This window comes from Cololabis saira, chromosome 7 (genome assembly GCF_033807715.1).
Source record: "Cololabis saira isolate AMF1-May2022 chromosome 7, fColSai1.1, whole genome shotgun sequence".
In the NCBI taxonomy this organism is placed as follows: Eukaryota; Metazoa; Chordata; class Actinopteri; order Beloniformes; family Belonidae; genus Cololabis; species Cololabis saira.
Window position 1 is genome coordinate 30,977,839 of NC_084593.1, and position 13,026 is coordinate 30,990,864.

The 13,026-nt window shown below is 40.7% G+C and overlaps 1 protein-coding gene across 2 annotated transcripts in view; it reads left to right on the forward strand.

Annotated features, from left to right (window-relative positions):
- Window positions 1–13,026, forward strand: part of macrod1 (mono-ADP ribosylhydrolase 1) — a 150,135-nt gene that overhangs the window by 131,253 nt on the left and 5,856 nt on the right. For both annotated transcript variants that reach the window (XM_061725573.1, XM_061725572.1), the window contains exons 7-9: window positions 3,472–3,502; window positions 6,627–6,700; window positions 11,780–11,861. In XM_061725573.1, the coding sequence (XP_061581557.1) occupies window positions 3,472–3,502; window positions 6,627–6,700; window positions 11,780–11,861 (187 nt within the window). The remainder of the gene's footprint in view (window positions 1–3,471; window positions 3,503–6,626; window positions 6,701–11,779; window positions 11,862–13,026) is intronic.

A 13,026-nucleotide genomic window follows, 5' to 3' on the forward strand; every position in this document is an offset into this window, starting at 1 on the left:
ATTTGTATTTCTGACAATTCGAGCAGCCGTTGGAGCCGTCATTTCAGCATCGACTTGTAAGTCATATGTTTATCTGTGGTCTCGAAGGACTTGTGAGTGACATCTTCTCTCACTGTGTGTTAAAGCTCAGCAGCTAGGTTAAACGAACAGAGCTCCTGGCATCTGTGGTACTGGCTTATTTGACAGCAGGTAGCAAGACTGAAAGCTTTCTGGCAGCTTGACTTGCATCAGAACCTGTGATGTGAAGTTGCAGTCCTATAAATTTGAATTATGCAAAATCTCCAATTTGATACGGTTTCATACATTTAAATTTGATAGTTATCTGCAACTCTTGAAAGTATCTACCTTCCTGATTTACAGGATTACATTACCTACAGTGCTCTTTTCACAAGCAGAAATGAACTTGCTGCTTTGTAATTAAAGCTAATTAGGACCTGCTAATTGACTTGTGCTCGTCTACATCCTCGTCCAAGGCGTAAGACTTTATTACAAATTCATACTAAGCCTTTTCCTGCTGTCACGTCTTCATTTATCACACATTTATCTAGTTTGGAGCAAAACAGTGTTTACATTTCCATATGTACACTGCAATGGTTCCTGCTGTTCCTGCTGTTCATACTGGTCTCATACTGTCTCATAATGGTTCATTCTGGTTCATACATGGTCTGATTTTGACAGTTAAAGCCTCCCATTAGTGTTGATAAATTGAAAATAATAGCACTACTATAATATGAGATCATGGTGCAGCTAATATGAATGGAGAGAAAATTACAGAAAAAACACATAGCGAGGGCAGGACGGTTATAATACCTTTTATTATTGTGCAAAAATAGCTATTTGACAGCTGAGAGAAATTAAATAAAAGGATTTAATGTGAGAGAGCTCTGGTTCAGGGTTTATATCTTGCATCCTGAAGAAAATGGATTTAAAATTGTTGCACGCTTAACCCTTTATGTCCACTCAATACCACTTGGAGTCTAAGAATGATTTCAATAGTAGTAGTTAGTAGTACTTTACATCCTTCCAGTATCTCTTCTGAGTAAACAGCCCTGTTTACACGGGCCTCTCTTTAACTTGTTTTATGTAGGAAGCTTCAAAGCATGATGAAAACCAACCTTTTGTTGTTTCCTATATTAAACTAGCCGTGCACATTCAAGCTGCTGACAGACAAGCCCTTATACTCTACGCAGAAAGGTGCATCCATCATTCTCACTTAGTTATCGGGACATAAAACAGTGACTCGTGTCACTGGGGACCAGGGTTTCATTTGATCATCTTGCAGACAAAACCTAACTATTAAGATAAGGATAAGTGGTGCCAGGCTGATGGCGACGACTCAAGAGCTTTCCACACCTAAAACAAAAAGTGTCACCATTGACGATGTGAGCATCCACGTTGCTGAATGCTGACTGAGGTAACAAGTACGCCTACACAGGGTTTTAACTGCAACACTACTGCTCAACTGTCTCAAATTCCCAAAGGAAGACCGAGATGACAGGTCAGTAACATGACACCTCTGCAGGGGACAGCAGCATCTCCACCTCAGCTACAATTACAACAACAAACTGCTTCAACTACAAAGCAGCTACACAGAACTGGACTTCTGTCACTCTTTAGTTGCATGGCAAAATTAATGACTTAATGTTCTTTTTTTCCCCTCATTCTTCAATACATTTGATACTGGTTCTTGATGGGTCTTACCTCTAATCTGTGCTGTGACTAACAATTTGATTGAAATGTACTGAGCATATAACAGGAGCGTATAACAAGACCGTATAACAGGAGCATATAACATGAGCATATATCTATATCTATATATATATATATATATATATATATATATATATATATATATATATATATATATAACAGGAGCATATAAAATGAGCATATAACAGGAGAATATAACATGAGCATATATATATAACAGGAGTGTATAACATCAGCATATAAGAGGAGAATATAGCATGAGCGTAAAACAGGAGCTTATGCCAGTGGCTCCGGCAGTACTCAGGCCCAGGGATGGATTTTCACTATATAAGCAAGGAGAATCTACCTTTCTTTTAAGACCTATCTTTATTAAGGACACATTTTATTCATACTCTTTATGATTTAACATAAGACACCTCGGCCATTGTCAGAGAGAACATCATTAAAAAGAAACTATTTTAAAGACCGATTCAGAGCCAAAGTCATCTAAAGCAATTTGGAGTTTTTCCTATTTGTACATTTTTGCCTCTTTTATCATGTTAATTTAGCATTTAATAATTGTTAGCCTATAGCCAAGACTGGCTGATTTCAGAAGAAAATGTGTTTCCTAAACCATTAATTAGTTCATAAAATAGTAAAGAACAGCTTACATAAAACGAATAAAGCATGCAATTTAGCTTTTATCTTAGAATGATGAATGATAAGAAAACTGTTTGAGACACAGCCTGACAGCTATCCCTCTTTCAGTATCCTGGAGGAGAGGACGTGGCCTTGGCAGTGTTTTGATTAGCTGTCATGTTTTTATTTTGTTAAATTATATCTCAAATTGCTCCCAAAGCAATCGCACCAAAAATGTTTTCCATTATCATTGTTGCTAGAAATGTGGCTGGGACTTTGCAGTCCACTTGAGGTGGGATAATAAGAACAACAGTCTATTTATAGTTGTTATTACAGTTATTGTTCTACCTGTGGATAGCCCTCGAAATATATATGTTTCTTTCAACAAGAACAAATAAGAGAAAATAAAACATTTGTATTTAGACTACCCTGGAAAGCTGGTCGAATAAAATTACATTTAAATAATATTTATATGTGCATTAATATGTTGCAGATATGTTCTCTATTCTTTCAGAGTCAATCTTGTATGTTTAAACTCTTCTTTTCATCACATATACAAAAAGAAAAAATATATATTCAAACCAGTTAGAGGCTCAGGGGGAGTTTTCATTCAGCAAATTCATTCATGTTATCTTATTAAGTAGTTGATGGAGAAAAAAAACAGCTATGTTTTTGTCTGGGAAAGAGAACTACCATAATTTGCAGGAGTCTGAGAAAATAGCAGTGAGATCTCCTTTTAAAGTCGATTTTTATGTGACCTCATTGATGGTTTGTAATTAAAGCAACTTAGCTTTTTTCATTTACAGCAAAAGGTCTAGAGCGGATGTTGTTGTGAGTCACAGAACAAGATGAGTTGCCAAAAGTGAGATCATTGCTCAGAAAGACCTCAGACTTGACATTGCTCTTCCCATGTTCTCACACACCCACCAACACAAACAGTGCATGAATGCTAAGTTAAGACATTTGGTCTTTATCGCTGTGATGAGTCTGTTTTAGGTCTGTAGTTGTGACGGGGGCAGTGAGAGTGTGTGCCCTCATAAGAAATGACCATGTTAGTGTGTGTGAGAGTGTGATGAAAGTACGCCCGCTCTATGTGATCAGCAGCAGACTATAACCACTTTTTTGTCATCTCTTTCCTTGCAGGCTTTCCCTTGCATCTCCACTGGAATCTACGGTTAGTCTCCCTCTTTGTGTGTGTTTTCCCAGTTAACCAGAGCAAATGCATGACATGTTCGCCCACTGAGCGGTTTCTGTGGATGACTGTGTTTTAGTGGTTCTCCATCACATATTTGTTTCCAATATCACTTGTCTGTTATAACCAGAGAGACACCCATGTGGTCTTATTCATCACATTATCTCTTCTAGCACCAGAGGTCGCTCTCAGATTAACGCCTTGGATTATGACCGACAGATTAAAACAGATTAGGTTGGAGATTGTGTCAGATTGACTGTAATTCCCTTCACACTTTCGGCAGAGAGAGGAAAGTACGAAAACACAGCCAGGAGTAGCTGTGGTCTGAGGATCTGGTTGTCAAGACCTCTATTAAAATGAGGAAAAGGCCTAAATCCAGATTAACGCGGTTCGTCATCTTTGCTCTGCTCTGGTGCACCTTGCTTCTCACGAGACTCCATCTTCTGCCCCTCGGATTTATGCAGTCTGGGTGTTTAAAGTCTATGAAAGATCACACCATTTTAGTAGAACCAACCAGCTTTTGCCTCTTCAGACAGCCAGAAATGAACAGAAACTAAGAGAGAAAAGGAATTGTACATTGCAATATAGAATAAGAGGCGGGAAAAAAAGAAAAACAGTTGCGATCATGTATGAGTCATTTAGTAAACCGGTTTTAGGTCTCTAAAACTTGTGAACAGGAGACCTGATTAGAGAAAGTACATTTGACGGAAGTGGAGTTGATGCATCACTAATTCAAAAGCCAGTCTTTGTCTGCTGCCAGCAAAAGAAATGTGAGAGAAATGCAGACTTTGAATTTAAATGTTCAATTTAAATAATACTAAAACAACTTCTTTCTTCCTATAATCAGCTCCTTTCCTTCTTGTAGCCACATCAATGCTGCATCTCCTGTTCACTCTAAACACCCAGGCATATGTCGTCCTCCGACAACCTCCACTTCTTCTTTCATGATGAAAGTAGCATGACGTTTGTTCCCTATACCTATTTTAGCCCTTTTAAAATCCACAATTATCTCCTTTGTATTATTCATGTTGAAGATGATGAGATTGTGCCCCCTGTCACGAAGCAGCTCACTGTTTCCCTGCACTCTAACTCGTACTCACCACCACAAAGCAGCAGAGCCATCAGAGTATTTCTCCAGATGACAGTTGTACTGGAAGTCTAAAGTGGTGCACGGTGAAGAGAAACGGTGAGAGTACCATCCCCTGTGGTGCTCCTTCGCTGCCTACAGTACCAGCTGCTCAGACATACAACCTTTCATTCTCACAAACTGTGGTCTGTTTGTCAGGTAGTCAATAATTCATGTGGTGGTGGAGGCGTCAACCTTTATTTTTGAGACTCTCACATAGAAGCGCAGGCAGAGTTTTGTAAGAAGCAAATTGTTATAATGGAGCTTACTTTCCATTTTTTTTTCCTGGACACCTCTTTTCTCTCTTGCTTACTTTTAAGTTCCTTCTGCACACCTCCTAAAGGCTTCTCATCTTTTTCTTCAGCAGCTACTTGAGATCACTGATAATCCAGGACTTTCTACTTCACAAACCTCTCACTGTCCCGGTGGAGAGGATGTTCTGCAAACAGAGGCTGATGTACACAGTTGCACACTCATACGCTTGTCATCCCCATACGGCTCACAGCGTGCATCCCCCGTACCCTCAGAGTTTCTTCATCTTCCTGGGACCACCTCCTCACAATTGATTTGATGGAGGTGGAGATGAGAAGTACTAGATTATGACCTGCTTTTCCTGATGGAGTCAAAGCAGAGAAGCTGTGTGCATTTCTAACATTTGCATAGAATAAACCTAGTGTTTCTTTTCTCTTGAGCAGCAGTTGACAAACTGTTTGAAAGTTAGACGCATAATAGAGAGAGAGGGAGGCACACTCTCCAGAGATCACCATGGATGTATTTGGGTCTTTGTAGCCTTGCAACGACTGAACTGATGATGTTCGATGAGGCGGTGGCAGAAGCTGAAGGCAAAATAGATACAGCAAGCAAAACAACACTGACAACAAACAGTTCGATGAGACGCTCCTTCACAGAAACATGGATTATGCCATCTGTTGTTAACAAGTAATGAAAGCCGTTACTCATGCAGTCCTTGCCTGTCAGTTCGGTCTGAACGGCAGGTAGAAAAGCATCAAAATCAGCATCTGAGATCCTTCATTCTATTTGCCAGAGATCTGACATTCCCCTTAATGATCGTGTGAACAAAGTTTAAATTTCTTCTTCATTTTTTTATCCGTTTTGCTCTATATGTTTGACATCTTCTGTTCAACTCATTGATTGTACACAGGTTAGTGTAGCTACTACTGCAGATTTAGAAAAACTAGTTGAATAATCAGAATTATAGAAGTAATAACTTGTTTTTTGTTTACTCAAACATAAGGTATGTTTTGTTGCTGATAACCATAAAAATGATGACTAAGTTACAGTGTTATTACCACCTGCAAGCAGGTAGCTGTACTTCTCAATCAGGTGGCAGAATAACTAAATGGATCAGTTTGCATGAAGCTGTCCCCAGAAGTCGGGAATAACAGAGAAGCTGTTAACTTCTGATGCCAATCTGGGTCTGGATTCAGCTTCACCGTCACACAATTCAAAGAGTGAAAACACCCCCATTTGTAATTATAAATCTACTTGAATTGAATATCAATCACGCTAACAACTACTCGTTCAGAGCTAGTTTGCACCCCTTTGTATTTTCCAGTGTTAGCCTGCCCAGGCCCCTCTCAGTGTATCAATAAGGACTCGCTAATCACAGTATGTTAGTTTTGGGCTGCGCACTTTGGCCAGATGATGAAATTTCATCGCTTTTTCAGCAGTGAAAAGTCTCAGCTGTTGTATGACTCTACAAGAAGCACTCTGGTCCTCCTCCATCTGTCTCTTTGTAACTGATGAGCGTGTTGTGTCTGTGTCTCGCTGGATTAGGAGAGTAGAGATGAGAAGAAGTGCAAAAACAAAGAGAGTAGTGTAGTGGAGAGAGGAAAAAAACAAAACATACCTTTCTGGGAGAGGGTAAAAAAAAACACACAGCAGACAACAGCCTAATGCAAATACACAGATCTGTCACTGCACCTGCTCGTGCATTTCTGATGTGGTGTGTTTGTGCAGGATATCCACCCCAGCTAGCTGTGCACGAGGCCCTGGCAACTGTGAGGGAGTATCTTGATGCTCATCATGACAAGGTGAGTATGTCCGTGTTTGCGTGTGCCCGTGTGTGTTTACGTCAGTATGATAGTCCTTTTTTTTTCCCTTTCTCTCTCCACCATCTCCTCCAGGTATTATTTCTTTCACAGCTGTTGTTTTGGTTGTCTGGCAACTGTGAGAAGAAGTGCATTGAGTAAACACCCAATGACACACATTTAAGCACACACGTCCGAGTTCTGGCTCTAACGCTCATGGCCAAGTCTGCGCTTTAATTGGCTCCTTGCGGGACTAAACCCTTCTAACACAAACACGCATACGTGCCCATATGCCCACACTGTTTTTTGGGGGTTTTTTGTCTTTTTTTTTTTAACTCTTGGGGAAACGACAAAATGATGGCATAGATGACTGGAAAGGAAGGATGGAGACACAGAACAGGTGATTGGAACGGAGTGCAAACTTTCCATGCACTTGTTTGCATTGCTGGAAGCTCTCCTCCCTGGTCCCCTCCTTTACTTGGCAGGTATCCTCCCACAGCGCTGCATCTCCTCTCACGCAGGGTGTTGTTGATGTTATTATTAGTGCCTGGCATCTCCAGGGGTTTTTCGGCAATACCAGGCAACTGATGCCATCATCTACTGCGGGCACAACAAATAAACATAAAACATTATATGCCTCACCACAAAGGAGGAAAAAGAAACTTGAATATTTGTTCGCAAAAGCATGAAGCTAAATCACCAAAGCAGTTATTTATATTCTTCCCACACTGAGCTCCACTGTGTGTTTTTATTTTTTTTTTTTTTTTTTTTTTTTTTTTTTTTTTTTTTTTTTTTTTTTTTTTTTTTTTAAATATTTTTATCCTGGTTTTTTTCCCATTTTTACCACCCTGTGCTCCTACCTACTGACAGTCCTGTGCATTGCCATCCTCTACCAACCCCGGGAGGGCCCTGCACTGAGCTCAGGTCTCCTCCTTAACCTGAGGAGTGAGCAGGCCGCATCTTTTCACCAGACAGGGTGGGGATTCTCCGGCCGGACGTAGCGCGTGGAAGGATCACGTTATTCCGGCCGGATCCTCCCCACCCCATCTGGCGCCCCGGTTGGCCAGAGGGGGCATGTGTAGCCCAGGACTGTGTGCATGTTTTTGTGAGGGTAGCTCACACTAGCTACCCAGGGGAACACGGGGAGAACATACAAACTCCACACAGAAAGATCCTTTCGCCAACCCCACCCATGGTGTGGGCACTGAAGTCATGGGGGAACTAACACGCACTTCAGCACCCACAGCGTCCCCCGGCGGGAATCGAACCCAGGACCTTCTTGCTGTGAGACCGCTGCACTACCAGCTGCGCCACCGTGCCCCCCCCACTGTGTGTTTTTAAAGGAAGAAAAAAAAGTCCTGTAAATAATTGAGATAGTGTGTTTATTTGCATGCATATTAAGTAGGAGTGCTCACCAAAGGAAATGGGTTTTGTTCCTCAATCCTCCAATTTAAGATTTTTACAGCGTGTTTTCGTTGGGCTGGCAGTGCTGTAACATAGAAAAGGAATTTGAAAATTATAGACACCATAAGATGCGAAATGGACTCAATACACACGGCAATGTGCCAACAGTCTGCATCCAATATAATAATTAAGAAAACAAAAGAATTTCTGTGGAGTACCTGCAAAATTATTACAACAAAGTACCACCCGAAGAAGCAAAGTAGGTTTATGGTTGTTACAAATGACGTGAAAAAAGGGGGAAAAAAATGTATTTTGCTACTATTCTGAAGGTTTTATATTATATCTGCAATCTTTATCAACAGATGAAGAATTGTCACAGAATAACAAAACCCTCCTTCCCAACGTTATCGTTGTTGTGGCTTTTAAGTCTTCTCTAGGCCATAATGTTTGAACCTGCTAGATTTGAACAGTGTTGCAGGGGTCAGAGTAAACCCTGATCCAACAAAGTGTAGGACAGAGGGAGGCTGTTCCTTAGTCCAAGTGGCTGCTTGTCAACAGTTACCCTAATTGTGTGTTTTGTTATATAACAATGAAACCAATTGTGTGTCAAGCCAAATATGAGGAAATCTCCAAGCCTTTCCTCTGTGACGAACCAATTATATGGATTTAAACAGTCCTTTTTTGTGCTGTCTGAACATAAAGTTTCCCAACTTGGTACCAACAGAAATGCAATAGTCACAGTTAACACGCTAAGATTGCTGTAGGCGCACACACAAGTCTGTGTGTGACAGGTTATTATTGCTGTGACTCACCACCTAATCTGGGTTTTTCACGAGAAATGGTAATGGCCCTTGCTCTATATATGCAGCCCCACACTTTCCAACCCCATCCTCATCCACCCACCGTCTTTATGTTCATACTTATCAGCATCTTTTTTTCTTTTAGGAAAAAGGATACTTAAACACACGGAGGGGCTTCCCTCTGACGGGTGGGGGAAGCTTTAACAGCTCCGATCCATTCCCCTTCAGGGACCTACAACAGAGAGCGATGCACGTCTTAATGCATTTATCGCATCAGAGCTCTGTCACAACTGATGGTGCATCTTTATTTTGCTGTTGTGATAATCGTCTTTATTTTTAGTGCACTGGGTGTTTCTTGTAACTTCATAACCAAACAAAACAGACCTGGTCTTATTATTTACATCTACATCTTCTGGGAAAAAGTATCAGCCATCATTATTGTCTAAGACACATTACTCCAATCTATTCCAGTAGTCTGAGCCTATAGCTGTGAAAGAGGGTGTTAAAATGGTGATCCCTGCTCTTGAAATCAGCTTAAGAAACTGGTCTTTCTACACGAAGCCAAGAACAATTTTTACCACTTGGTGGAAGGTACAGTTAATGTATCCAGTTATCGTCTGGTTATTCCTTTCATGAGACTGTGATAGTCTGATGGTATTTTCTATGTCTCAGTCAAGATTGGATTAATTTGTTGCAGAACAGGAAGGATTCCCTCTACCTCCTAAGATCTCTTGAAAACTATTCCACCCATTCCTCCTTTGTCAACACCACTAACACTTACCCATATTTAAAGGTAGGGTAAGCAATACTACGACATTTCTAACCCAAAACCATTTTTGTCACATTCAGTGAATATCTCCTCACTCAGTGCGGTTACATGCACATCTAAATCAAGATATTGGCAACAATCTAGCTAAGGATTAAACTGGAGTTTCAGAGGAATCCAAGTAAACATGCCCGAGAAGACAATCGATTATTGAGTGATGTGTGTTCGACTCCGCAATGCGAGCTGGCGCCACACGCACTTTTGCGTTGGCGTTCTTCCGGTTAGTTCTTTGTTGTTCGTCGTCGTCTTCTCCTACTGTGTTGATATTCTAGCTTTCGCAGTGTCGTCACTTCCAGAGGGGGGAGTCCCGGGGCAGTCGCTGGCTCGGCGAAGCGTGGGTTGTGTATACATGACGGAATAACTCGAATTAGGACCCATTATCTGGCACTAACAGCTTGATCTCAAGAGCTTCAGTTCGGTTCGACTACAGCCCGGCTAAGGTGTATACATGGCTTTTAATAATCAGATATCGGTCGGATTAAGACAACAATTCAACTTTCTGTTATCAGAGTGCATGTAAACTTACTGACTGTCTACTTTCTCTGTATCTTGTGTACACACCAGTCTTCATACTCAACTCAGGCTCTATAATCTGGAAACAAAAAGAGTTGGGACAAGTTGGGAGTTTTTCTCTTGGTGCAGTGGAGGGATGAGCTAGCTCTTTGTATTTTTTACATATTATGTTCAAATATCATTAAATGTGACATCATCTAGAAAATGCTTAGCTTACCTTTAATTTAGACTTGTACTTTGTGCTTATAGAAATATTATTTCATGCTTTAGCCAAGTTTTTTAACTATGTTCAATTTTAAATGTCATTCCTTATCTGTCAATAGCTGACTAGTGGGCACTGTAATAAAAATCAACGTGTCCATGACACACACACACACACACAGTTGACCATTTGAATGTGAGCAATCAAGTATAATTGTATAAAATATAAACTGGTTATTCTTCTCTTCCCTCTGCAAGGTCTGTTAGTATGACGTAGATTTAGTTAGAGTTTCCATTTGAGAAGGGAATATGTACAAACTGTGTAATGTGTTTCTTTTGAAGACAGGACTTCCTCAGAGAGCCATTACAGTCACTTGATATTATTGTTAGCTGCTGCTTCTTCAGGCTCTTCTGATTCGGTAATATCAGAATTAGGTTCCCACTGTTACCGTTTCCTACTGCCAGCAGGTACCTTAGTGTGGAGGTTAAAATTTCAGACCTTCGGCCTGGGGATGTAGTAACTTGCCACACATTTCCATATCTTCCCTTTTAGCCTCCATGCAAATCCTGGTGAGTGATGGTAATTGTGCAGCAAGCCTGGACTTAAAACCAGGGACTGCAGGCTAGCAGGCCGTTGAAAATTCTGTCTTTGAAAGCAGTGAGACTTAAACTCCCACACCAGGCAGAAAGTTATGGAAACAGCCTGACTATAAATCGTTATTCCCTCCCTCGAAACAGAGAGATCACAGCCATTGTGGAGATATTAGGGTAGTGATAATGTCTATCAGATTCAGCATGCAGTGGAGCTTATGCGTATCCCTGGAAACAGCTTTTCCCCGCTGCTACAGTAACTTTAATTGTCAGGTTAAATCTGAACATGTAATATACTGTACTTTATGTCCAAGTATACTAAAGAAAAATGTAAATATGACAGATGGTTGAACGGGTCATAAACAACATGGATAACCACCCGTGTGGTGCGTGTGTGAGGATGCTAGTGAACAAAATATGGTACCACAAGGTCCAATTAAGTTAAATAGTGTTTCACCCTGAGAGAGACATATGGCACGTGAACTGAAACATGTGCGTTGTTTCCTTTTCTTTTCCGTGTACATGTCCACATTTCGCCTCTCTCCACATTCAGGTCTGCAACTCCAACATGCAGAGCAATAATCACATTGTTTTGATACGGTCATAATGGACCTAATGGCAGAGTAATGTTTGATGCATTAGCTGCATACTCAGGATTTTGCAGACACACACAGTGTCCCCTCCTGCAACTGATGAATTCACAATTACTGCATATGCATATAATGAAGGTTATTTTGTGTGTGTCAGTTGGACAGAGTCATCTTCTGTGTGTTCTTGCCGACGGATAAGGAGCTGTATCTGCAGAACCTCCCCCTCTACTTCCCTGGTGGTGAGTTGTATCTCTCTGTCTGTCACACACACACATACACACACTCGCACACATCTGCATACAGCAGTGACAGATCAGCTCAGTCACATTTAGCCACACGCATAAACAAACACACACACTGCATCTCTCACTGTGTGCTATTTGCACCTCCAGCACGTTTGCAAATGCAGGAGGCCAGTAAACACACAGGACGGTGTTAATGTGGCCTGTTTAAATGGGTTTAATTACAATAAATAAACATGAACTCTAGTCCACAAACACAAACAATGCACAATGTCCTGAACCATGTTTACTTTATGAAGTGTTTCTGGTACATTTCTGAAAAGCACTCACTCTCACACACACACACACACACACACACACACACACACACACACACACACACACACACACACACACACACACACACACACACACACACACACAGAGAACCATGTCAGTGCCATCAATTTCATATATGGTACCTTGACCAAATATGACGATTAGTAAAGGGCTTGTTGATTCTGTATTTAGTTATATCACTGGTTTACTTCACCATAGCGGACTGATAATAGCCGTCTTTTTGGCACTGGCTCTGGTGAATTAAGACATGGAATTGAACGTAAACACTGACTTTGGATTACACTTAAATAAATGCCAGACATTGGTGGTTAAGGGGAGAATTATTATTATTGCTGTAATTACTGACAAGCAATAGTTTATTTGTTCGGTTCCTACTTCCGTGCAGCTACAGATGGTACAGTTACAGGTACAGCTCTTCTATATGCTGTAAATTTTTATCCTTACATCTTAACCACCTAAGGGCACAATCTGGTCTTCTTCCTCTGTTATAACTTGTCTTTAAGTCAAATCTGGGCTAAATGTAGAATGTAGAAAAACAAATGCATGTGGGGTCATATTGGTAATCTGGGCAACAGAAATGGCTACATGCTTGATACTGAAAGTAAATGAAAAGTGTGTTTACATTACAGTTTCATTTCCAGACTTAAACAGGATAACATGAGAAGAAGGAAAGCACATTTGCTTCTTCTGAAACTTTCTTTTTCTTTGTTGGTTGCATGAACCCGATATATTTAATGTTTTGTTTGCAATATGTCATTTGTCATTATGCATAAATGTTTGTATATCAGGGCTACTAGACCTCCCACTACCGGTACCTTTGTAA